At 45.9% G+C, this 27,318-nt stretch overlaps 1 protein-coding gene across 1 annotated transcript; it reads right to left on the bottom strand.

The window, feature by feature from the left end:
• Positions 1-1,014: 1,014 nt before the first annotated feature.
• On the bottom strand, positions 1,015-22,726 carry LOC149351508 (uncharacterized). The gene is made up of 6 exons (XM_089577039.1): positions 22,615-22,726; positions 20,628-20,707; positions 16,958-17,053; positions 15,043-15,090; positions 8,386-8,433; positions 1,015-1,527 (listed from the first exon to the last, which is right to left on the bottom strand). Exons 1-6 carry the CDS (start codon positions 22,724-22,726, stop codon positions 1,015-1,017), a joined length of 897 nt encoding a protein of 298 aa, XP_089433165.1.
• Positions 22,727-27,318: the final 4,592 nt, after the last annotated feature.

Genomic DNA, 27,318 nt, shown 5'->3' with positions numbered 1-27,318 from the left:
CTAACAAGGTTCAGCAGGAGCTGAACCGCAGATAATTTTGTGCTTGCTTTTTTTCCCATTTCGCTATTCTTGCGCTCCGCCGTTTGGTTGTTTGTAGCATGCTTTCTTGAAAGGGAGCTTTTCACCAGATTTCAAGACCACAGGAGACACGCGAGCCTTCTTCTAGCGAAAAAGTGATTGCCGTTCGCGTTGATTCTTCGGCACTTCGATCGCTTCACGGAGGGGCCGAGCATTTCATCCCAGCCATCGAGCTTGACTGGGTCGCTGGGGGTTTGCCTTTATACGAGGAACGCTATGGATCGGCCGGTACGCCTCTCTTTTGTTCTGTGCTCACTTAATAAGAGCGCCTTTTTTTATAGCGAACAGTTGGTTTTCACGTGTCAGAAACATGCATAAGAACGATGTAAACCAGGGATGCAGCTGTGAAGTCGCGTCTTTTTACTGCCTTTTTTAAAAGCATTCGAAAACTTGCTTCCAGGCGCCTTCATTGAAAAGAGGAAAATGTGCGCGCAAGAAGTAACTTGCTAGAAATAGCTAGTTCGAGTGTTCAATTAAGGACGCGTGCTCTACACATTTTCAACTGATTGTAGTTCTTTTAGATTAGAAATTGAAGCATTGCGTAATTAATTGTAATCACTCAACTAGGGCGATATAAGAATGCTTCGCAGTTAAGCTAAACGCCTGCCAACGATATCCAGTTGGCTTCGTCCGTGTGCGACGTTCCCGTGAACGTTTCAAGTTACGCGGAACACCCAGTGCATACACATTTTTTTTTTTTTTTACGGTGAGAATATACTCGCTTAATATCTTTACCTTTCATTGCATTAGGTACCGTTCTTTAAGTCTACATCTGTCTTACGTTGCAAAGGACATCACTACAAAAAATTGTTTACTCGAGGCTGTACCGCGGCGCTCGTTTATTGTCCTTACTCGAACCTCGTATCACTGCATTAGTCAACAGGAGGTCACTCTGTGACCGCTGAGCGGGCCGCAAACTGTCCGTCGTCAGCTTGGTCACGGTTTGCTTGCAGGTTTCCACTCCTGTTTGGCAGGGTACGTGGCAGTTTCGATGCCAAGGCTTTTAGGCTTTGAGGCAGGCGCCTGTTTAGCAGCGTCCACAGTAGTTTCATTGCCAAGCCCGTGTTCCTTCCTTGGGTAGAAGTAACTGAGTGGCATATTGGCATAATTCATGCCGAGTGGTTCTTTCCTTTTACGACGGCGATCGGAAATCATGTGCTGGGGGCCGATGCCCAAGTCATCATAATTATCCATCGGGTCGTTCTCCTCTTCACTGTTGCTTCCGTGTTCCCCGCTTTCTTCATTGACGTCTTGATAAGAATGAGCTCCCTTGCGGCTGCTCTCCTGTTCAGCGTGGCTATTGTACATTGTTTTCCTTTTTTTGTAGCCAGCATATTCATCCTCATCTCTCATAGCGTGATTGCTGTGCGGCGGAATTTTACCGAAGAAGACTTTCGAAGGCCGCTCTCGCAGGGCGACAACTGGGCCTTCGCCTTTCTCCAAACACACCTAGAAAAAAGAAAGTTAGTAGATTGATTTTTTTTTAAAGTAATGGTACAGTTTTTCGTGTCAAAGGTACACCCGGGCTATGAAACCAGCCGTGGTGAAAGCATCAGTATTAATTTCGACGAGATAGGGTAACGCTTAGTCGGAAATGTGGAGTTAACTAGCGACAACATTTAGCGTCCTTTACTGCTGGCAACTAGTTAACTCGTTGGAGAGAAATCTCTATGAAGACGAGGAAGACTACAAAATAGGCTAGGACACTTTCGGAGGTTTCTCCGTAAGAACCGCCCGATACAAAGGGAAAACCACATATCCAAATCCAAATACAAATATGATCTTTCCGAGCAGCCTCCGGGCTGTTTAAGTCCACCCGTCGTTGTCGCCACTTCGTCGCGCTCTCCGACCCCTCCCACTGCTACACCCAACGAACGACCCTCTGCATCGTTCAGGTTCCCGGGAGCCTTTCACCAGGCATGACCTCCGAGATTACCCACACAACGAGCGCGGGTGGGTGATCTCGGAGGCAATGCACCAGGCTCCTTCACTAGCCGGGCGGCCTCCGTAGCAGCACCGTCGCCGTCGCCAACACAGTAGAAGACAAGACGGAGCCGCTGTTCCGCGCCGTCTGCGTACGCTCCGAACGCGTGCGAGAATCTTGATTGAACGAATCAGTTTTCTTTCCAGGCAGCATCGCAGTCAGATGCTGCTTGTGTTTCGCCACGCACTCGGTGTGTTCGCTTCGCTCTGTTCTGAATAATATAATTTCATATTGTAGACCTGAGATGGACCGCTAGATCTACAATGTTTCCTAAGAGACCACAACAGTGTAGCCTCCCACTTGGAAAAAAAACGAGGAAGGAGACTTCGTAGCTCGAGAGAGAGAGGGAAGAAAGGGAGGTGAAGGAGCGAGTGAAATAACTTTATTTAGAAAAGGGAAATCTTTTCCTGCCTCTCCAGGTGGGGACCTCAGTCCAGGACTCCAGTGTCTTCAGCAACCGATCTGGACCGCTGGAGCAGCCACCATTGCTCCGGCAGGTTCTAGCTGGCCAACCGTGCCTCTCAGGTGGTGAGTTAGGGATTAAGGATGGGGAAATACGTGGTGGGTCCAGAAACTCCCAGAGAAAGTAACAGAGGGAGGGCTGAGACCTGCATGTGGGGCAGTACCCAAGGAGGAGTGTGGCAGATCAGGGGTGCCAGAGACAGGGATGAGGGTATGAATCGGTTTGGAGGTGTCTCCAGGCAGTGGCTTCATCGCGGGAGAAGTTAAAGTGATGAAGATGGTGCGATCATGTCGATAGTACTGAAGTATTTCAGTGCAAAAAAAGTAATGGAGTGGGCTGAAAGTCTGCGCTGGTTGCCTCCTCTGGGCTGGGAGCCTCTTTCGTTAGCGCCCGGTGTGTGAGCCCCGGGGCTAACGCATGAATGCGTTTATTTCTAAGAGAGGAATCCCCAGGGACCAAACCAGGCTAGGCAGAAGGCGGAAAGGGTGAACATGCAGTGCTGCGTCACGTGGCAGTGCGTAGCATACGAGATGCTGCTGAGGTAAGCCACTCGTGCAAGAAAACTCTACAGGCGTCGTGAAAGTCGGATGTGATGACCCCCTCCATCGACGTGTCCGCCGGAGAGGTACAAATGACGTGTATTATGGAAAGTCTGTAATGGACGTGATTTCTGTGGATTTGGGATGTCGGTAGGAATAATCCGAGGCTCAGGGAGTCATCATTATGATCAACCACTGCTCCCGCTTGTCGAGAAGAGTAAAGGGTCGTGTATATGTACAGCACCCGTCCTTACTAGGTATCATCCCCGAACACCCGAGCAATGGCCTGTACGCGTGCGTGTTGTCATCCCTCATGCCCTTATATGGGGTCCATATTTTTGGGAATGGGGCTACCAGATCCGCTAGCTTATGGCGGGCGCCGTATAGGTGAGAAGGAGCGATGTAGTGTCTGCGTGAGTGGAGTAGCCTAAAAGTGGCCTTGTGGCGTGTGTCGAAGCCTAACAAACTGACCGGTGCGGTGTGCGTCCAGGAGCGCGCACCCAGGGTGTTGTGTACTTCTAATAGAAGGAGTCGCTGATATGCACAGGGAGGAATTCCTGACGCTGCCTTGTATGTCATGCGTAGTGGAAGGTCTACGGCTATAGACTAATGCTCGCACTGTGTTGATGAAGTCCCTTTCTCAGAGCCCCAACGTCCGAGCAGTGACTTGACAAAGCACATAAATAATGTGAGCGCTAAGCATCGAGACAGTGTGGATCACTCCCATCGTCCTGAATGTATAAGCCCAAGATGGGATCGGTTTCCCCTAGAGTGTGACTGTGAGCTGCTGGCTGCTGGAGCCTTTGAATGTTTGACTATTTATTTCTTCGTTATTGGAGTACGAGCCTCTACGCTTGGGTCCATCGCACGAATAACATCTCGGATTTCTCTGCCGAGCTGGTAAGCTGCCCCGTTTTACATGTGTCTATGCTATTTCCATGGCCTCCTAAAGAGCAGTTTAGATCTCACCATCTGAGCCACGAGGCGTCCATAGCGTTACGCCATCGGTATAGATGGAGGGCCAGATTGTGGGTATTCCGGCTACATCTTCGAGGTGATTTGGAGGATGACGCTGTTAAGTAGGGAGAGAGAGTGTGCCGAACCTTGCGAAGTGCCCGCTAGGAAGGAAGGGGCCGATCGAATGGAGCTAACTGATCCTTATGGCGGCCATGCGATCTCGTAAGAAGGATCGTATAGTTGTATATGAGTAGTCGGAACTTAGGAACCGTGCACTGGGTGAAAATGAGGAGGGGATGTGCTCAAGGCGTGGCGTTGTACTGTGCATGGCGCCTTGTTCTTAAATATACACAACGCTCACAATGTACTTCAGGAGCTTTAGTATTTTCCCTACTGTTCGAGCAAATGAAGCTCACACTGAGTCGGAATTTGGACATGTTCGCAAGCAGGACTTTCGTGAATCATTATAGAGCAGAACCGCCAAAAGAGGTCGAGAGGTTTTCGCCACGACAGTTTAGAACTGTGGCTGACAAAACAAAGGTCTTTAAAAATGCACATTTTTGTACGCTTTTCTTGAAACCTTTGGCGCCAACTAAGGGATTGACAAGGCAAAAATATCGGTGTACAAAGGTAGGTATGTTTGCTTTTGCCATTTCTCCATGGCTTTTGCCGTTTCTAAATGCAGACGCTGTGACCAGGCGCCGAACCACTGTGTCGTGCTCAGCAGCACGGCACTAGCAACTGCGGGAGCAGCGCCCTTCCTGGCTATGCTGCAACGGGTCGCAGCAAGAAACGACGCGAATGCGGAAGAAGGAGTAAGTGCCTCTACCGCTTTCACCTCGTTTGTCACTGTAGCAATATCTCACCTCGCGATATCTCGAAATCACATGCGCGCACGGTCATCTCCAAAAAGAAGGGGGAGTTCATGGTAGCGCCTGTTCATGTCTCAAGGGCCGCAGGGCACAATATGGGGAAAAATTTGCGCCCCCCCCCCTCCCTCCCGCATGCAAATTAGAGGGGCCACTGCTCCCCTTGCCACCCTTCTTCTCACGCCTAGGCTGGCAGGGTTCGCCTCGTTGTAGCAACACCTTAAGTCTGGTGAATGCTTGATTGGACTGCAAAGTCAGCCAGATTCGTTTGAAATGTTCTGAAACCTATAGTTTTGTGCTCTTTTATGAGCCTAAAAACACCACAAGAAATCGTTAATAGGGGCAATTGCTGGTGCCCTATGAAAGAAAAATACAGCAAGAGTAACCAAAAATAAATCTTGCAGTCTTACATGCTTTTAAGCTTCTTTATTATATGTCACATACATGCACTAATTCTACTTCACTGCAGCAACCTCGAGCTCTGCTGTAAGTTATTTTCGAGAAATAGAGTTTGCCGTTACCGTAGCAATGCGCAAAAGCAGAACGGCAGCGGTCTGTAGTAGTGTATGAGATGTTTGGCATGGAGTGCACGATAGGACACCAGTTACTTGGCGCGTGATACACGAGGGGGGACCCGAAAGAAGCCGGCATTTTTGTATAAAAACTTTAATGATTGACTTTTGTACAAAATTCCTTCAGTCACCTTCAAAGTACCCTTCATTAAATGCGATGCACTTGTCAAGTTTTTTTTTTTCGCCACTGTTTGAAGCATCTCTGGGACTCATCAACTTTGATATCGTCCAGTGCCCTTTGCGAAGCTGTTTTTACGGCCTCCACATCGCCAAAGCGCTTACCTTTTAGATATTTCTTCATTCTCGGAAAGAGAATAAAGTCGCATGGGGCTAGGTCTGGTGAATACGGAGGGTGGGGAACGACAGGCCATCCCCGAGAGGCCAAATAATGGGTCACTCGTAAGGCCGTATGCGGGAGCGTTGTCGTGATGAAGGAACCAGTCACCTGATCGCCAAAGTTCCGGGAATTGCCTCTGCACATCCTCTTGCAGACGTCTCAAAACTTCCAAATAAAAGTACAGGTTAACAGTCTGATCAGGGGGAACAAAGTCCCGATTCACAATTCTGTGAACATAAAAAAAGTCAATGATCATCGTCTTCACATTCGACTTCAATTGTCTTGCTTTTTTGGTCAGGGGGAGTTGGGAGTCTTCCACTGGCTTGACGCTTGCTTAGTTTCTTTGTCATACCCGTAACACCAACTCTCATCATATGTAATGACTTTGGTAAAAAAGTTAGCATAACTTTCAATCTCTTTTTTTAAAGTCCCGGCTCAAATTCAATCGAATGTTTTTTTTTTGATCCTGTGTGAGAAGGCGAGGAACAGATTTAGCGGAAATACTTCTCATTTGCAACTGCTCAGTCGAAATTCACTGGCATGAGCTCCAACTCACTCATGTCTCTTCTGAAATTTGGTAGGTCGTGAAACGACGATCTTCGTTGATTTTTGGCGGATTTTTTCAACGTTTTCATTGTTTCGAGACGTTGAAGGACGCCCAGAACGAGCATGGTCTTCAACAGTAATCTTACCACGTTTAAAGCGCCCAAACCACTCGAAAACTTGTGTGTGGCTCATAGCATCCTGTTTAAAAGCCTGTTACAATATTTGGTAAGCTTCCGTTGCCGATTTTTCAAGCAGGAAACAAAATTTAAAACACACTTTTGTTCTTTTAAATTTGCCATAACCAGTTCGCAGGCGGAACAAAATAACAGCAAGAGGAACACAACACTACGCTCAAGCGTTAACCTACAAACTAACGCCGTCTGCACAGCTGTTACGTGAAGGTCTCTACTATCCCCATCTAGCGGTCGAATTCTCTACTATGTCTACGAATGGCAGCACACTCTCAATTCGGCTTTTTTTTGGGTCCCCTCTCGTATGCCGAGGGTTGTGTACGTTACTCGTATTGCGTGAAACCTGTCCTGCATAATTTATTGCACGCTGTAGCAAGAAAAGAGGGTAATCCCTAGAGATGAAACTGCGCCGTCGACGAAGATTAGGGACAGACATGGCAGTAATTAAATTACTATAATGAAATTACAGTGCTTAAATTACTTTTTTGGGTAATTTGTAATGTAATTCATTACTTTTGTGGGCTGGTTATTTAGTAATGCAATGAATTAGTTTGGAGCAATAATTTCACGGCAAAAGTTATTAATTATTAGTGAAATTACTTATGCTGAGTATTGAGTCCGTGCTCCTCCTTGAATCGGCCATGCTTTGGCCTTGCGTTTACGGGGTTGAGCGTCTACAAAGCAAGGAAAACGTGCGGCCAGCAATACGAAGCCGCGCACGCGGACGAGAGACGATGTGCGCGCGGGCATCAGCAGCGCCTTGGTGAAGAGTATACAGGACTGCTACGCATCTTCCAGCACTGCGTACGATCGCACACACAGGTGCACTGCAGGACCACCACGAGAGATGCCGTATTGCGCCTTCCCACAGACGCACTGCGAGTGTTTGAGCGAGTACTTCTCTGCAGACTGCTTCATATATGTGTCAGGTCGCAGTACTAACAAGAAGTTTCAACTGACATATAACAAACTTGGTTGTTAGTTTTTCAGGAAAACTAGCTTCTGTGGCTGGATGTGAAGCCCTATTTTCAACTCAAGGGACACATAGGCGACAGCGTCACCGCGACATGCAATTTATTTTCGTCAACGTGCCTCCAGAACGAGTCAATTGAGCAGCAGAATTGGCAGCTCATCTGCTCCCCGGTGGACCTCCGGGGCGATGAGCGCGAACAAGCAGTCGGTGCAATCCCGCTGCTTACGCGGACGAGAAATTCTTCGAAATAAAGAGGGTGGGACCATGTTATGCATCGAACGATGAGCTTCTGATTGAAGAGTGATGCGAGCAATTATACAAATTTCGCGATTAGGCTCGCGATTTCGCGATGTCATCAAAGTGGCTGTTCAATGGACTAGGGCTACCATTCTTCTAAGTGGGCCAAAATTTCCGACGCCCACTTTGAAGCTCAGTGGCGGTGCAAAGAAATTTGAAAATTTTCTAGGAACTATGACCAACGCACAACTTTTTATACGTTGAAACTAAAAAGTAATTTAAAAGTATTTTTCATTACTTTTGGGGAGTAATTGCGATGCAATGTCATTACTCTTTGAGAGCAGTAATTTGTAATGTAATTTAATTAATTTCGCAATACTTCTGGGAATGTAGTTATTAATGTAATTGAATTACTTTTCAAAAGTAATTTTGCCATTTATTTATAGGAACTTTCAGAAAGGGTGTCTCTGTAGTTATGGGCATAGGCAAATAGGGGCACCATTTCGCATGCCTCTAACTGATAAGGTGACCATATTCTAAAAGTCTCTGTTGTTGCGAGCCCATTTGATGGTAGGACAGTCTCCGGAACTTTCAACCTTAGCAAAAAAGTGAATGTTTCGGATATTTAGAAGGACTTACCTGAAATTCGTCAATAATTTTAACTATCTTCCCGTCAGTGATCGGAAGCTGCAATCATTGAAGAGCGCGGTTAGAGTCTCAGCTGTAGCGCACGAGATGCTAGCGGTAGTCAAGTAGCAGAATATATTAACCACCCCGTGTGCGTGAATAACTAGGGTTAGCACCCCTGAAGCTCCGCGAACCCACCGGTACAATCGACCTCCAAAGACTTCGTTACCTTCGTGTTGAGTGGGCCATAAAATGGCTTGTCTAACTCGAGAGCTTACAATGCAGTTTTTCGGTCTATTTTTTTAAGAGCATAGGCTGTGTACTGAGCATACATATTGCATACGGGGTGTTTCAGCGAAGCCCGCTACTACTTTCTAAAAATAGGCTTTTTGATGTAGAAAGATGACTTTCTGTGGCGTAGCAAAATCATTGTTGGCGAATGTGTGTTTACTCTTATTTTATTTTTTTTACTACGTGCTTTTCGATCTCTACTGCACTCACACCTTAATGCCGCTCGCGAGAGTGATTGTCGCCTTTAGATCATTGATTACGTGTAGTTAAACTTTTCCAATTTTTTTTCCCTGCATAACATATGTAAGCCATGGATACTTGAAACCTCATTATGATTCTTCATTTCTGTATGTACATACTGTAGCGTGCTGGGTTTAAAATATATTCCTATGTATTTTTTTGTTTTTTATTCTCTAGACTCATTGTGATATGGTTGGTACGGTGTTTTATTTATGTATGAGTGAATTATTTTTGTACTGCTGATGGGTGGCTGGAGCCCACTCAAGCCGCAGGGTAACAGCTTTTTTTTCGGTCACCTTTTTCGCCTTATAAAGTTGTGAAATCAATTTACTTTGATTGATTAAACTGTTTAACTGCATTAAAGAAATCTAGCAATTCTTACTTACAGTCTTACGAAAACAAACACAAAATAATTCCAACAAGATTACCTGGCCTATACAGGTTACAATTTTCGGCTTACAAATTACAACACTGCTTGAATTAATTTAGGATTTCAGAAATTATCATATTTAGTGCCATATCTTTTGAAGGCATACCCAGGGACTGATAATTTAGCACCAGAAAATCCGGCTTCAGGTAAATGCTGCTGCGTAACCAAAAACAGATCACTGTGCCAAGCTATTTGCAAAATACCAAGGCTTTAAATGTAATTTTCTTTTCTCGAATATCTTCATCTGTATTCTCCTCCGTCCCGCCGCGGTGGCTCAGTGGTTAAGGCGCTCGGCTGCTGACCCGAAAGACGCGGGTTCGATCCCGGCCGCGGCGGCTGACTTTCGATGAAGGCGAAATTCCAGAGGCCCGTGTACTGTGCGATGTCAGTTCACGTTAAAGAACCCCAGGTGGTCGAAATTTCCGGAGCCCTCCACTACGGCGTCCCTCATAGCCTGAGTCGCTTTGGGACGTTAAGCGCCAATAAACCAAACCATTCCTCCTCCAAATTTCAATGAAGTAAAATCTTTCGAATTACTTGCGCGATGTATTTTTGATTTCGTATCGTGACACTGAAGTGTGCAATGTGTGTCTCCCTCTTGGGGCTATAATAATGATATACTGTTAGTTTCTTCTCTTTTAAATTTTCCTGAAATTATCGGAACGTATTGGAGTTATTTTATAAGTTATGTAATGTCTTCAGTGTATGCATGCATTTTTCTTTCGCAGAAAGAGCCAGCCGTATTTAGGCGCCGAACACCCTTTTGCATTCTTTTTTCTTGGATTAAATAAACAAAACCGTGTACCCCATAACAAACTGAAATAAAAGAAGTTTCAATCTGTCTTTGTCACCCCAGTGCTCAGCGTGTATGTGTTCTAGAATGATCGGAGAGCTTGCCGTAATCCCTTATGTGCTGGCGCTGTCGCACCACTTAAAGGAAACAGGGACAAGGTTTATGCGGATGGTTTTTTAGCCTGGAAAGGAGTGAATGCTGAGAAGGGCAACGTGGCGATCGAGAGAGCAATGTCTGGGCGAGGCGCTACTCGCAACATCGCCTAAAGCCACACGCGGAGGATGAAGAAAGCGCGCGATTAGGATGATGACGACGTTATAGGGTTGAAACATCCGCATTTTGTGCACGAAGCGGCTGACGAAGCTGTGCTGCTATTCTGTACACCCCACCTGGTGCTCTGCTTTGTGCAGGAAAAAGTTTGAAAGAGATGCGACTCGGTCTTCCGTACGGGGTGCCGTCTCACGGCAGCGCTGGACAGAGCCATTGCTGCTTGAGGCATTTAAAGAATTATGCGATACATCATTAAATAGTATTTAAGGATTCCAGCCTTGAATGGCATTCAGTGACACTTGAGGATTCTGGTGCTTAATAATTTCTGAAATAAGTCGTTAAAATTATTCATGATGAAGTTAACACCATCTGTCGGGCTAGTTGGTTGCGATCCATATGTATCAGCAGCGCGAACACAACACAGGAAGAAGAAGGAGAAGAAGGTAAAGAGCGCTGAACTTCCAACTTTTATTTGAGCAAAAATTGAACCCGCACTTTTATACACATACCAAGTAAAATCCCACCAGGGGGTAATCAAGGCGTTCTATCGAATTGGGACCAACACGATGTCCAGGGCATCAAAATGATAACTACTATCACACTATACAAAGACTTCCATGAAAAGCACGAATGACATGCGGAAAAAACAAGACAATGTAAAAAAACAGGGTTGAGTGTGCGCGAATGGAAAAATGGAAAAACAGGGTTGAGGGCGCGAATTTTGCTAAAACCATGAGAAGGCAAGAACACAGTAAAAAGGTAAAAACAGGGTTGAGTGTGCGCAAATGGAAAAAATGGAAAAACAGGGTTGAGGGCGCGAATTTTGCTAAAAGAAACAAAGAAAAAAACATGAGAAGGCGAGACATCGCTTACGTTGTTACCGTGTCTCGCCTTCTCATGTTTTTTTCTTTGTTTCTTTTAGCAAAATTCGCGCCCTCAACCCTGTTTTTCCATTTTTTCCATTTGCGCACACTCAACCCTGTTTTTACCTTTTTACTGTGTTCTTGCCTTCTCATGGTTTTAGCAAAATTCGCGCCCTCAACCCTGTTTTTCCATTTTTCCATTCGCGCACACTCAACCCTGTTTTTTTTACATTGTCTTGTTTTTTCCGCATGTCATTCGTGCTTTTCATGGAAGTCTTTGTATAGTGTGATAGTAGTTATCATTTTGATGCCCTGGACATCGTGTTGGTCCCAATTCGATAGAACGCCTTGATTACCCCCTGGTGGGATTTTACCTGGTATGTGTATAAAAGTGCGGGTTCAATTTTTGCTCAAATAAAAGTTGGAAGTTCAGCGCTCTTTACCTTCTTCTCCTTCTTCTTCCTGTGTTGTGTTCGCGCTGCTGATACATATGGATGATGAAGTTAGCGCCAAAAACGAGGACCAAAGTAGGAGAGAAGACACAACACGAGCGCTTTTTCGCAACTAAAACTTTAATGGAAGAACACATGATATATATACACCCACCTCGGGAAGTAGATCAAAAGAAACATACATGATAACTTCAAAACTTTTAAGGGCGATACATCTGATGAGTGCTGAGGGTGCAAAAGGTGCATAAAAGGTGCAAAAACAGGAAACTTCATGGTCACAATCACGAAGAGCAAACCAAAAACCCAAAAAACCCCCCAAAAAAGGGGGGGGGGAGGAAATGATATTAATTCCACGTGTGATCCAGGTATGCCAGCTCCTTTGCTGTTAAAGAAATGGACGGTGCGCTTATGCATGAATTTCCCTGTCGCGAAATATAAAAAGCCTCGGTAATTTCGCACTGGAGGCGTTCTTTATGATGTGACAGAATTTCAGCCTGCGCATAAAGTGGATTGCATTTTTTCTTGCACACTGGCCCACATTCCGGCACACAATCCGGCTTACACTCTTTACATCCTTGGCAATGGTCAACCAAATGCGAGGACTTCGACCCAGAGAGCGATTTCTCGTGTTCTTTTAACCGCACGTTTACACAACGCCCTGTCTGACCTATGTAGGTCTTGCGGCTTTTTCTTGGGGCTGGGGCCCTTGTTTTTTTCTTTCGGGAACCGTTATGGGGAACCAGAGCCTTCCGGACCGACACCTAAAGACCCTTCAACAGGGACCGAAGTTCGCCTACCAACCGTCCTGGACACCCATCGACAAACTCTCATTTGGTAGAACTATCGCCCAGTGCGTGCCTGAACAGACTCGCCTCGTGTGTTGAGGAATGTGTCGGCGTGATTGCAAGAACTGACCCTGGGACACGACCTTGTAAGTCTGATCCAAGCTATGGCTTAGCTAACTTCCTTGTCAATTCCGGGTTACGGTTACTTCTGTCGGATAAAGAAGGCTTCTTCGTTGTTGTTCCCGAGAGCATACATGCTGTCAAAGGACAGGAGGCGATCGTAAAGAATTTCAACGCTGTAGACGTGAAAGCCTCGAAGGTTAAAAAGCAAGCTATTGAGCTACTTAAAGGCATGAATCTGCACAGACTTGCCACGGCAGTCACGAATGCGAAAAGAACTCATTTAGGTATGTTCTTTTCGGCGAAAACGCACAAACCAGATATCCCTTTCCGTGTGATTGTTACAGAAAGAAACACATGGCAACATGCCATCTCCAGCTATCTAGTGAAGTACTTGTCCGGCCTACATATTAATGACCCATATTGGGTTCCAAACTCTGAAAAACTGGTAGATGTGTTGTTGAAGTGTAACCCTGGTAGCAGCAAAGCTTTCAGCATTGATGTCACCGACCTCTTTTATTCTTTGCCTCACTCGGCCCTTATGCATAGCGTGAAGAACTGTATTTGTGAATCAAATGATGAGTTAATATTCAGAAATAGTACAGGAATCCCGGTGGAGTCTTTTCTTGAATTGCTGTCGTTTTACCTGAAGTCTACCTATGCCACCTGGGAAGGCAAAACGTACATACAGAAGTCAGGTGTATGTATTGGTTCATGTATAGCGCCCGTACTCCCCGACATCTTCCTCAGTAGCGTGGACAGATGTCTTGAAAGCCGTCTAAACGACATGTGTTCTCATGTGTTTAGGTACGTGGACGATTATCTGGTATTTGTGGACAGTGCACGCTTCACTGACAACGTTGTGAATATTTTGAAGGTCTTCCGGGAATGTGGACATGGCCTCGTTTTCACATTCGAATTACCAGGCGGAGATAAATTGCAGTTTCTTGATGTGCTGCTATCTTTCAACCAGACTCATGTTTGTTGGCGCTGTCATCCGCGATCAGTCAAACCGCTACTGCATTGCGCCTCAGGCCACCCGAAAGTTGTAAAAAATGGCATTGTACTCTCATGCCTACGTTCAGTCCTGGTAAAGTCCTGCACGCACGACATGGCTAAAAGTTTTAATGAACAAGTAAATAGAATAAAATCATCAGGCTATCCGGACAGAGCAATTGGTTTTGCATGCGAAAAACTTATCCACTGGGTAAAAGGTATTGCACCAAAGAAGGAAAAGGACGAGAAGATAAAGAAGAAAAAAGTGGTGATACCATATAAGCATCAACTTTCGCACAACCATGCCAACGTGGCCAGGCGCTATGGCGTACAGGTAATCTACTCGGCTCCAAACAAGCTCAAGAAAGTGTGCGGCCTAGTAAGCAGAACAATAGGGAACAATAGGGGACAAAATAAAAATAAGAAAAAGACTTGCCATACTTCGGGATTCATCGCGTGCAAAACGGGTGTGGTGTATGAACTGCCCGTTTTCTGTGGCAAGACCTACATAGGTCAGACAGGGCGTTGTGTAAACGTGCGGCTAAAAGAACACGAGAAATCGCTCTCTGGGTCGAAGTCCTCGCATTTGGTTGACCATTGCCAAGGATGTAAAGAGTGTAAGCCGGATTGTGTGCCGGAATGTGGGCCAGTGTGCAAGAAAAAATGCAATCCACTTTATGCGCAGGCTGAAATTCTGTCACATCATAAAGAACGCCTCCAGCGCGAAATTACCGAGGCTTTTTATATTTCGCGACGGGGAAATTCATGCATAAGCGCACCGTCCATTTCTTTAACAGCAAAGGAGCTGGCATACCTGGATCACACGTGGAATTAATATCATTTCCTCCCCCCCCCCTTTTTTGGGTTTTTTGGGTTTTTGGTTTGCTCTTCGTGATTGTGACCATGAAGTTTCCTGTTTTTGCACCTTTTATGCACCTTTTGCACCCTCAGCACTCTTCAGATATATCGCCCTTAAAAGTTTTGACGTTATCATGTATGTTTCTTTTGATCTACTTCACGAGATGGGTGTATATATATCATGTGTTCTTCCATTAAAGTTTTAGTTGCGAAAAAGCGCTCGTGTTGTGTCTTCTCTCCTACTTTGGTCCTCATTTTTTGGCGCTAACTTCATCATGAATAAGATTCAACTCGCCCAACTTTCCACCTTACTGTCGTTAAAATTAGTTTAGCTTAAATCCACGAGGTTGGTCGACGTTTCCATCAGAACCTCCCGGCTTGATCGGTTAGCAAAAGCGGCTGTTCTAAACAGGCAGTGGTAACGTGCTCAAAACCCAGTTTAGAGCGTAGTTTTCTTTTACTTGATGCTTGCTTTCGAGGAATCGAGCCTGGCTTCCTTTGTTGGCTGCATGGCTACAGTTGGGTGGAAAGGAAAGTTAAAAAGAAAGTATTTAAGACCATAGTCACTTACCTCTTTTAACCTCAGGAGGTACTCGTAACACAGAGCCAATTTTCTTGCCTTTGTATTTCATATAGGAAAGGCAGGGGGAAAAAATGTGCGCAGGGATTAAAGAAAGTACTATTTGGATAGTATTTAAAAGGCACTAAGGGCGTCAAACTGGCAATTGCTGGGCATCATTGCTGTGTTAAAGTTCTTTTTTTAAACATTTGAGCGTAAACGATTACATGAAAAAAAAAATAAAATCGCCGTTGCTTTTTATGTCTGTTATTCTCTGTGGCCATTCATTTTGTTGGATTGTAGCTTTGTCGGGTGCAAGCTTTCTGGTTGAGAATGAAAGTCGAAATTGCCAACGATCTTGAGCATGCTGCGCGTGTTCGAGTCAAGGCACGCCACGAAAACGCGAGTCAAGCAGCAACTCTTGGCCTCACAACTTGGTTCATGGATTCGGCATCTTGCGCTCGATGACCCCATAAGCTTCTTTTAAACGCCGTTTTTTCTGACGGCCATTTACTCCTTTAAAGTCGCTGTATTGAAAAAAATTAAAAAAGACGTCATGCTGGAACATTGAAGCCTGCAAATTTTATTTTTTTTAACCGTCACGTGAACTCAGCCACAAATTGCTCAACCACTAATATTTTCCTGAGGTTGAAAGGCTAAGTATATTTACCTGAGATTGAAAGGCTAAGTATATCCGGCCCTAGGTTAAGAGGCAGACAGTAATAGAAGGATGAGGCTATCGTTTCTATATATACCGTGTGTTTCACCTAATAATGGTTGGTTTATGGTTGGCTTATGGGGTTTAACGTCCCGACTAAGGCTATGAGAGACTTTAACACAGAAAAAAGAAGGTTATATCAATTTTTATTGCACTCCAGGCCACTGACATTATCAGTGAAGGAAAAAAATTACAAACATAACTACAGAGAAAAATAAAGAAAATGTGCTGCTAAAAAATACCTGACAGCACAAAAATTTAATGGACTCCAGTTTATAAGTCAGGCATGAGTACGAGAGCAAGCGTCCCAAGTTTGACATAACAGCGCTCACACAACTGTCACATATATGTTAGAACAATGACACCAACTCACTCCCTCCTTTTTTTTCCTTTTTTTCTTTTCAAAATCTTTTCAAATGCTTTGCAATTCTTAAAAATATGCTTTTTGAGTTAAGAAAGCAAATTTTTCGCCATAGTATTGTCAAAGGTATAATGCATCATATACAGCTGAAACATGCTAACTAGCCCGCTGGTTAACTAATACTGAGTAGTTAACTGCTTACATTTTACTGTTACTGTCCTTATTTAGTGAATGGCGTGCAGCCCACCGTAAGTAATATTCATATCAGTTTTTAGAATTTTGAAAACGCAGTTACCCTTGGCACTGTGGCCGAACAAATTTTGGCTACTTCGACGAGTTACGTGCACTAGAGAGATTGCCTTGCCTGCAAGCTTCTCGAAAGCGCATGCATTTTGGCGCGATGTAACAAAAATTTATTGGGCCACAGCGCGGAGGGTAATTGCGTTTTCGAAATTCTAAAAACTGAAATAGATATTACTCGCGGTGGGCTACACGCCTCTCAGTAAATAAGAAGACTGAGAGTAATTGTTAAAAAGTTAACTACTCTATTAGTTAACCAGCCTGCTAGTGAGCCCATCTTATTTGTATTCTGATGCGCTACACCGCTGACAATGCTATGCCGGAAAAATCGTTCTTCTAACTCAATAAGCCTATTTTTAAAGACTGCCAAACGTCTTAGGTGAAACAGCCGGTATGCGAAAGAAGGCAAGAGTAACTGAAACCAAGAAAAGCTTAGGAAAATTTTATTTCATTTTAAAGGTTTGTTAATTGGAAAGGAAATAACTGCGTAATCACTTAAAGTGGGAGGCAGTTCTCCGAGGCGCCAGGGACGAAAGAGCAATACGCACCAGGGACCCCTTGTGCTCGCACCAGACCACGGTCTCGCGCATGGTGACACCCAGTTTCGACAGCAGGCACATGTCGTACGCCTCCCGATGCTCGGGCTGTCGCGGAGCAAAGAGAAAGGAGCTTAAGCGCCGTTGGCCTGCTGGGACACTCGCCTAGAGTGGGATACCGCCCAAGAAGGAAGGAAGGAAAAAGCTGAAAGTTTTGGTGCTGCTGGAAACTAGCTGAGTAAAGCACGCGACATTCAGGCTAATTTCTCATGTTTGAGGAACAATCTTTAGATGGATGATAAAGCCTTATTTCTCTCTTCCTTCTTAATAGTATTTAACACCGCCAGTCCCTTATAAAAATGGTCTATAGACAGTATATAAACTTCTTATAGACTCTATTGCCTTCCTATAAGTATTTATTATCGTCTATCCATAGTCTATAGACATTCTATAGATAAAAGTCTTCTAAAAGTGTATGACCGTAGGTCTATAGATTGTCTATAGACTGTCAAAAGGATTTGTATTGCCTGTTGACTATTATCTAGGATTGGTCTATAGATAGTGTATAGACTTTATAGACAGACGTCTATGGACAATCTATAAACTGCCTAAGGAAATTTTTGTAAGGGGTGATCTTTACGTCGATTAGCAATGAAAACAAGGACACGACGCGGCAAGAAATCTGCGTGCAGAAGAAACATTCTACATGGCAACGTGACAAATGGGAATGCTTAAAAAGCTCGAATTATAGAGAATGTGACGGGAACGCGCAAGACGGAAGACGGGACGACTTGGATTGAAGTCTGATAGTTCGTGTGCGTTGAGCGTGCAGCACTGGTCTTTCTAATACTATACCGCTCTGAACGTTTAGGTCGCTTTCAACGTGGGCAGCAGGCGGCGATAGGTCACCCCGCATAATGGGCTCCCTATGGCAGAAAAGAAGAATCATTCTCGTTTTCAAATCGCATCGTTCCAGCTAGAAACTTTCCAGCTCTTGCAAGGAAATGGACGTGACTGTTGCTAAAGATGTCTCTTTCCGTATTGAGTACCAACTTTTGTGGAGTGCACGCGGAGACAGGCTTTCATGTAGTGCGTGATGTATACTCGCTGTCATAAGTTTGTGGAACGCAACTCTGGCTAATAAATTTGATTTCTTTGCATATCCAAGGCGTATTGTTTGGAATTTATTGGTACACTATGTAACTGGCGCACTAAGATTTAGTCTGCGTATGTCTATTCAAGGTTTCGTGCAAAGACAGCGATGAAATCGAAATTCTTTTCCTGGTAGCACTGAAACATTACAACAATGCTACTTTTGTTCAAATGTTTTATGGGAATCCCTCATGGTGGAGTACATTCGTAATAAAGGAGCGATTACTCATTAGCATCCACCCAAGCGCAGCCATACGGCTACAGAGAAAAGCTCAACAGCTCCCACAGAAACTTCGTAGTTAAAGAAACATTCGTGCTGGTCCGGGGTTTAATGAGTAATTGCTCTATTGCAAATCTACTTCACCTTGGTGGACTCCCCTAAAACATTTACACTGTTCTCATTTCGAGTTATTGATCATTTTGCTCTCACCCTACGGTCCTACCGTATGCTAGCTGTGCAGGTGGTCTCAGTTGATAGGGCGACTGCTTCGGTGAAGCGGTGGTCCCGGGATCGAGCCCCAGGACGAATTTTTCTTTAAGTACGAAGTTTGTATGGAAGCTGTTTAGCTTTCCTCTGTAGCCGTATGGCTGTGCTTGGGTGGATGCTAATGAGTCATTGCTCCTTTGTTACAAATGTTGCTTTTGCTCTGGTGAACTTTAATACACTGTTCTTAATGAAGTTTTTACAAATGCTTCGAAAACGTCAAAAATAAACGTTGGAATAACCTTTTCATAACTTTAATTAAGTGTTTAAAAAATGCATATGGACCTTTCGCTAAAATGGTAATGTAACCAACAAGGCCATACTGGCCAATTCACACAAACTTCAATAAAAAGTTTGCAAGGAGCATAGGGCACAAAGGGCGACATGCAGTGCAATACCGCTGAACTAATTAATGCGACTCATACACTCATCTTCCATTGGACAGCATGGCCTCAAGCTCACATGTTTATAACTTGAGAATTGAAATAACATTCTGAACACAGCATTAACATGATGTTAGACGGAATGTTAAACTAATTTTTACCGCGCAACATATAAAGGTATTTGTTAATTTTTTACACTAGCGTATCGTTTCAATTTGTTATGGAAAGTTAACTCAACTTACGTAACAATTTTACAGCATTATTCTAAAGTTAAGTGCTGGTTACTCATGCTACGTTTGATAAACTTGTGACTTTGGGACAGGTTTTTCAACTGTGCAAGTGTATAACTCGTAACTCTCATACGTTGCGAGTGACGTAAATTCAGTTTCCTTGGAAAAATGTTATAAAACATCTGGAAAGAATAGTTTGTTCACGAACAAGGAATATTATATATGTAGGTCCTATAGTGTCAGGTATATAAGTAGTCACCTTGAGCATGTATACACCTATCCTAGCATTTCTCCCATAATTTCACGCACCCGTGGAAGTCGCCAAGTGTGAGTGTGATGAGCAGCTTCTGCGATTCCGACTGGATCTCATCAACCGTGTTAAACCACCGCCCTTTCAGCTGCAATTTCATTTTCAGGAGCAAGAAAAAGTCACAGGGGCAAGTCCAGACGAATAGGGCAGGTGCAGATGCTCTGTTTTTGGAAGTTCTGAACTGTCGCAAAAACGACTGATGTGTGAGCGGGCGCGTTGTCGTCGTGGAGCAGCCAGTTTTGTTATTCCACTTTAATGGACGTTTATTCAGAAAACTGTACCTAAACTATCACATAATGCTATCCTACAACATTATAGACATTGCAGTCTTCAAGGATAGAGTCGCGATCTTCTGCTATTGCTTTCGGTGTTATATTTGTTGGCAGTCGTCCGGAACGTTCATTATCGTCGACAGATGTTCGGATATCTTTGAAGCGTTAGTACCACAAAAACGACTTTCTCTGGATCATGGAATTAGCTCCGAAAGCTTTCTGTATCGTACGATGGGTTTCTGCAGCAGTTTTATTAAATTTGAAGCAGAATTTTAATGCAGATTCTTTGCTCCTTAAATTCCGTCACTTCGGATGAAGAGAAATGCGCCGAATGACTGAAACATAACCTTGCCGAATCGAACAGAACAAAACAATGCTTCCTCTCAGCTGCACGACTATCGGCACACTGATACATAAGGCAGACAGCTGGACTCATCTGCCAGCGGAAAGGCGTAGTGCATAGAATTCGCGCGCACTGTTTACATTCCCCAAACTTTTGGGTAATGTACTTTACGAGCAATACCCCCCCCCCCCCCCCCCACACTTTGATGTAGATTTTCAGAAATAATTTACACAGAACTTCATAATGCCTGTCCTGACTGCACCCAAATGGCCCCACTGGCGAACTTTACCTTCTCATTAAAAGAATAAACAAGGGGCCGGTATACGAGTCAACATGGTATATCAAATATCGGGAGAGCGTCAGCCCACCGGAACACTTCCCGTTCCTTTTGGAGCGCGTGACTTCGTTTGAAACCAAGGAGATCATCTGTATAGTAACCGTGTACTAATTGACTCTCACATGGCACGCAAACACTCACGCAGAAAAAACAAACAAACAAATTTCTTACGTTGTCAGGGTTCAGGTCGATATCGCTCAGCTCGGGAGCGGACATGAGCGCATCCCGACATTTCATCAGGTGGCCGTCGACTGCAAGCGGCACGGAAAGTGGTGAGAACAAAAAGGCTGGTCAAGACCAGTCTTTGTAGCCATGCCGTTGTCTTCCCCCACGACGAAGGCTTCTAGTGGTTGTATTAAAATGACCAAGTATTCAACCAAGGAAAGCCATGTATTACCAAGCCTAGCCATCAATATGCTTCGCATCTGACTAGGCTTAACCTTAGCTAAGCCTCAGCCATTTTTTGGCCAAGACATATTGGGTCAAGACATTAATCAATTAACGCTTCGCTAACTGCACGCGTGGCCCTACGTTGCCTGAAGGTCACCGGTACTATTTTCTTTTATATATGCTGCAGTTGAAACCGGAAGCATGATACATAATACGCAATAAAAAACGTAAAATAAATGCGTTTTGTTGAAAATAGAAGCATAATTCGGCGGAACGCAGCTCTGAGTTGCGAGTGTGCGGAAAAAACTGTGCGGAATGAGGGAGACGTTCCCGTGTGTCCACATAGCAAAAACTGAAGCTTGGGCGAGTTGGTAATCCATCGAGTGGTACTCCATCCAGCGCGATTTGAAGCTAGGAAGAAGGAAGACAGACGAGGATGAGCGCTGACTTAAAACTGAAGTTTATTGCTTAGCCTGTGGAAATATATTACAGGCTCAACCAACAAAAGATACCACAACAGCAATCACAAGAGAAGATGCATACTAATTGTTAATGGCGATGTCAGCGGTGTCATTTTGTGGTTGCTAAAAACCTCAGTTCATTTTCTAGCTTTTATTGCCACAGAGGGGCCGCTGACACATGCTTCATTTACTTGCGATTTCTGCAGCTTCAAGAATTTCGTGAAGACAGCTTCTCTTTACCTCAAAAACCTTATTTAAAAAAAAATTAGTGGCGGGCTTCCTTGACACACCTGATCAATACACATTGCGTAGAGGGACTTTGCATAATGTCATCGCTGCTTCTGTTGTGTTGATCTGTTGTATGTCCCCCACTCTTGATATTGGTAGAAAACCTCGTGGAAATTGCCTCTTAACCTGTATGGTCCTCACCGAACACACGGACTTGTCATAAATGTTTCGGAGCCAGGCACATTATAGAGTGTTACTACCGTCGCGTTAAATCGCATGCGCTGTTTACATCGTTGGGAAAATCGCTGTACCTACTTTTTTTCAGTCAATTGAGCTTCATTTATGTTTCTTTTTACATTTAACTTCATACTTTTCTGGATTGTTTCTTTTTACATGCACAAAATTTTGAGGAAAGGGGAGGGTTACAGCACTGGGGTGAGATGGCTTTATTCCCCCGTGGTGACTTCACAACTGCATGCTTGTTGTACAGCCGGCCAAATGTTTAGCTGGCATGCGCGAAAACCGCTTTTTCTGTGCTCCTGCGCTTTGGGATGAAGCAAACTTGGGGAAAGCTCAATATTAAGCACGGACTTAGTGAGCCTTTCGAAAGTTTGCTCCGTCATAAGCTACAGGAGCACGGAAAACGCGGCCGTCACGCACGCCAGCTAAAGATTTGGCCGGCTGTACAAGAAAGCGCGTTGCAGAGACGACCTCATAACTTACCTGGCCCGCACAGGGCCAGATGAAGTCTATTTTTTTTTCGCACTGATACTAATGGTTTTTATAAGCTGTGAGCACTAATAATTGCTGGAAGTCGGTAGACATTCAATATACATCTACCGATATCAGAGCGAAGGCTGGGGAATTTTTCCGAACCGGACATCACGCGTTCGTTGCCGCGACAATCTGGGAGATATCGACGAGGAGAAATTTCAGCGGCGAGAGGCTGGCACCGCAGAAGACATTTCGTTTCTCATTTAGAGATTCGCGGCACTCACACTTGTGCTTGGCGCATGTTGGCCTCAGTTGCCTATGTGCCATAAAACCCAACGCAACACTCCACACAAACACGCACTCACACTTTGGGCAGTCCATAAATTTGGGTCTCCTGGCGGCGCTCTCAAGATCGATGGCGCCAGCGTGCAGAGCCAGCAGGCCGAATGCCAGGGAGGCCACCACTGGCGAAGCCATGGCGGCGCGAGAATCGTGGACGATACTGGCCGCTGCGGATCAGCGCCCGGCTGCGCCTGAGTTGGCAGGGCCACGTCAGCGGCGGCCCTTTGCTAGAGGCGCCTGTTTGTGCGGCTGTTGTATTTAATTCCCCCTCACGACGACGTCTTTTGTCTTCCATCGGCACGATTTCGCCTTCCTTTTGTTGCTGCAACGCGGAACGCTTTTGTTTTCTTTATTGAACGCACTGACTGCGCTTCGGCGTAATGTAACATGCATTCTGGGATCCGTGCAGCCCGCGTGACGAAAGAGGAGATAGGCTGAGTGACATTCCACGTACTCTTCCAACAGTGCTGATGCCAGTGTAAAGGGATGGGGATGTCGTTCTTGAGAGCAAGTGTCCATCCGAACGACTGCTGCTTCAGGCGGAGCCAGCGATGTACAGTGAGCCACAAGAGAGCGCTGTGCCTGTATAGCACCTTATCCTTGAAAAATGAGCATCCTTGTGCGAGTTGTACAAAGTGGGCTGCATGTTTTTTTTTGTTGCATCCGAAGGCGAGAGGGCAGTTGACAACATGGGGGCAGTCTCACCACGAGCGAGGAACGCACCACGACTGTGTGGACCAGTGCTATAGCGCACTCTGCCAGTACGCATGCTGGCGGAAATGCAACAATAAACGCGCGGTAAAATTAACAGGCAAAGTGCATATAGTGGCTTCTATGTAATTCTGCATCATGTAATACTGCTGATCCTTAGGTAACCTGGCGACGAGGACGGTTCAACATATGTGAACACGTAGCGCAATGAACGTTGAACGAGTACGGCAACCCGGCTCACGCGATTTTTTTGAGTAAATGTATATATACGCCATTTTACCGGGGCGCCGCCATCTTGCAGCGTCATCTATGATCTGGGCAATACCGTCGCCATGTTAGCATGTGTGATCCCGCAGTTGTGCATTCGCATGTGGGTCAACGGCAGCTGTTTTCTTTCTAGCGGGCTTTAATTTCAGTGCTGCATGCACATGACGTGAAAAATTCATGCTTGAGGTTGAGTCAAGCTCACTGCGACATGTCTGGAGATTCGGGTAGCAACGAAGCTGCAGTAGCTTGTAGATTCCCAACAGTGCGCTGGCTGTGCCTGTGATTAGCATTGGAGGTTAGTGACGACTCGTTATAAGTTCATTTGCCTTGAGTTTTTTCCTGGATCTCTTTATTCCTATTGTGCATAGCGCGAAAAAGCGCTACAGGCCTGCGGCGCTTTTAGAGATGGACATTCGCTCCGCACTGGGTCTTCGGTTCCTGATCGAATAAATGCCCGCGGAAACTTGCGTCGATTCATCACACCCTCACCCTTTAGTGCATACACCCTGGGAATTATACTTACGGTTCAGAATTCGATTTTCTGTTTCACACCAATCATATTACTGCGGCTAGATCGATCGCGGCCTATCCATTGCTAGCGGTATCGTTCATTCGCCCATTGCGTTGCTTTATCGGTTGTGTGGGGACCTTACCTCACTCGTCCCCTGTGGTTTGCTTCCCCGTGATGCATTTTCCCTTGTTGGTTACCTTAACTAACAAGGGAGGATGCCGGCGTCGCAGCGACACGAGCGCCAAGGACGGCGTGATTGCTGCGCGCGCGCTTGGGCGATGACTCGCTCTTCGCTCACCCTTTCACGCACCTGTCGCTTGGATTTCTCAGCCAGCTCTACCGCAGCAGAAATGGCAGCCCTGCACCTTGCAGCCGACAAACTCGACTCCTAGCTGCCTACAGCTCCCGTCGCTATACTCTGCTATTCGAAAGCAGCATTATTGAGCCTAACCAGACCTAAGGCCACCCCAGTCACAGCTGCAGTTCTTGAACATAGGTCCCTGTCCCTAGAAAACCAGGGCCTCCGAATCTCTCTTCATTGGATTCCATCACATATGGGCATCCCAGGAAATGAAGAAGTGAACACCTTAGCGAAGACAGCCCATAATGAAGACCCTCCCATATCACGATACGTATCTCCCTTTGACTGTTCCCACACATCATACGGAAAGCCCTCATCACGCATCATCCAGACACCAGGATTTCCACTGGCTCTCTTTTAAGGTCCCTCCCCCACATGGTCTCACCAGGCGCGAACGATCGCTACTCTTGAGACAAGGGTCGGCTGCTGCTGGACGGCATCCAGAAGGTACTGCCGAGGCCTTGCCACTCTCCTAACTGATCATCCTGTTGTGACACAGAAACCATTGCACACCTGCTTATGGCCTGCCCCACCTACGACACAGAGATATTTGCTGTCCTCAATACATACCGCGAGCTAGGACTCCCTACTGACACAGAAACTAAAATGCTATACCCCAACAAGCCGCGACTTCAGGCCCTGCAAAGCCTTATTGACATCCTGAACATCACGGGCCTGTCCACAGTGCTTTAGGCTTTGTGCAGCCTTCAATCTTGTCCCAGTGCTCTTAGCCAATTCCCAAAATTCCCTCCCCACCCCTATTCCCAATCCCTTCTCCCGGGTGCTGTGCAGTGCTCTCCTAGAGGGTAGCCGAATACCGCAATCCCACTCCCAACAATCCAACCAAGTCACCAAGCTCTTCGGCTCGGGAACTTGGCCGCACGCTGACATTCAGGTGCGGCGCTCCGCTCTCCGCCGGCGGGGCGAAGCCTTGTGGGGAGGAACGTTCTCCCGCATCTCATCCCGTGCGGCCGTGGTGTATTTCCCCTGCCCTACCATGGGCGAACAGTCGCTCGTAGCCGTGCTGGTGAGTCGGACGTCCTTGATTCGTTAGAGCATTTTTGTTGCCAGCTGGCGTTATTGTTTTTGTAGCAATAAATGCCTGTTTGTGTCAGCCAGGGTGTCGTTCCCTTGTTCTCTCAGAGCAAGGCACGCCGTGGTCGGCGTGCGCTCGGTAGCGTACGCGGTCACGGGGTTAGGTTCTGGTGGTTTTGAACCGTCTCAGCCGCGATTACCGGGGGAGAACGTATTTATCCCCCCAATTAAAACTCCCATAAGACTGCGATCATATGACTGAATACTTTGGGATAAAAACAGTTAGTGTGAAAAGTTGCTTCAAAATACGGTTAATGTGACTTCGCCGTGTTGCGTCGGTGAGTTTAGCCCGCAGAAATCGAGTCCAAGTTAGGCTATACTGTGTTATCAAGGTACAACAAGCCAGCGTTCGTCGATCGGCCGGTGGTACTTGCCTTCTGTCATTATGTCAGCGGCATAAGCTTCCCTGTGGATGCATCGCCGCCAAACTTTCGCCCCAGTAAAAGGGGATTCCAAGGTACAATTTTTTTCTTAAAAAACATAAAAGGATCACACATAATTGAAACAGTTACTCTCCTTTCGTTCGTACCCAAGATGAAAAACTGGCGTTGTGTTTGTGTCTGTCTGTTTTCCACCGACCAAGTGTTCCGAGCAGAAGCGAGATAACAAAGAAGGCGAGAAGTCTTTCCTGTTAATGTTCGCAAGCCAAAGCCGTCGCTGCTCTTCGTCCGCAGGAAATCCATGCAGTTGAAAAAGCCTGCAACCACAGTGCCGGCGCGGCTGGCCATGAGCTTCGCATGTTTATATTTCCATTTTTTTTTCGCTTTCGGTAGTTGTTGCATCCGAAGACGGCGCAATGGTTCACAGTAGGTCTCGAGTTTGTGTTCATAGCGCTAAATCGACGAAAGAGCAAAAGCATGACAAAAAAAAAAAACACTGAACAGATGGCACGGGCACTGCCAATCGCACAGGCCAGAGAGGGGAAGGCAGTCGACGCGCTGCCGATGAACTGGGTGTGAGGCTATGACGGAAAATGGTGTAGAGGGATTCAGTGGTTCGACAGGGGCCTCATGGCATCTAGGTATGTGGTCGCCTCGAGTTCTTTTCTGAGCGAATGGCGTGAATGACCTTGTAAGGCAATTTGCACCCCTACTCCTATTACGCGAGGCTCAGACTCTTGAGCCGGCTTGCGCGCTTCTGCAGCCCAAAACGCCGCACTAATACAGCAGCGCCGACACTGTAACGGCGCTCCAGGTCCGCACTGACCTTCATCGTTTTGTGGTCTACAGTCGCACATGCATGGCCGGCGAATCTGTGACTATATACGCCGTTGTGGCTTTGTGGCTAATGCGTTCCTACGCTGGATTCACGGTCTGCGTTTCGATGGAGGCGAGATGCGACAACGCCCGTGTGCTTTGCGATGTCCGTGCACGTTAAGAAACCCGTTGGGGTCGAAATTAATACGGAGTTTTCCACTACTGCGTCCCTCGCAGCCTTAGTGCACCTTCAGGACATTAAACTCCATTCACCTCTCACTAGTTTCTAAACGTCTAAATACGATAAAAGTGTGCACACATACACAAACACACACAATAATGATGATAATGCTTCATTGTAAGGTTGGCTCGCTGGCCTAACGCTCCAGGCCGGGGGATAAAGGTGCAGAAGAATGCGAAGCCAGCCATCGAGAGTGTTCACACTATGACGAGGATATGCGCTTCCGTGGCGAAGGCAAGCAGCGTATAAGACGCGGTTGGCCTTCGATGAGGGACGTATCCACTCCTCGAAGCTGGCGGCTTGGTTCCGGTTCTTCCGCTGAGGGTCAGCGAACTAAGTGCACTC

The sequence above is a fragment of the Amblyomma mixtum genome, chromosome 3 (genome assembly GCF_055824585.1).
Source record: "Amblyomma mixtum isolate Tamu chromosome 3, ASM5582458v1, whole genome shotgun sequence".
Taxonomy (NCBI): domain Eukaryota; kingdom Metazoa; phylum Arthropoda; class Arachnida; order Ixodida; family Ixodidae; genus Amblyomma; species Amblyomma mixtum.
The sequence above is the reverse complement of the archived record's forward strand: the minus strand, read 5'-3'. Positions and strand labels throughout refer to the sequence as shown.

Excerpts from the sequence above, each read along its gene's own strand:
- LOC149351508 (XM_089577039.1), bottom strand. The coding sequence starts at position 22,726 with ATGGCTTCGCCAGTGGTGGCCTCCCTGGCATTCGGCCTGCTGGCTCTG. Across the intron at positions 20,708-22,614 it reads ATTTATGGACTGCCCAAAGT|TCGACGGCCACCTGATGAAA; the intron begins GTGAGTGCGTGT and ends TGCCGCTTGCAG. Across the intron at positions 17,054-20,627 it reads TCGACCTGAACCCTGACAAC|CCCGAGCATCGGGAGGCGTA; the intron begins GTAAGAAATTTG and ends GCTCCGCGACAG.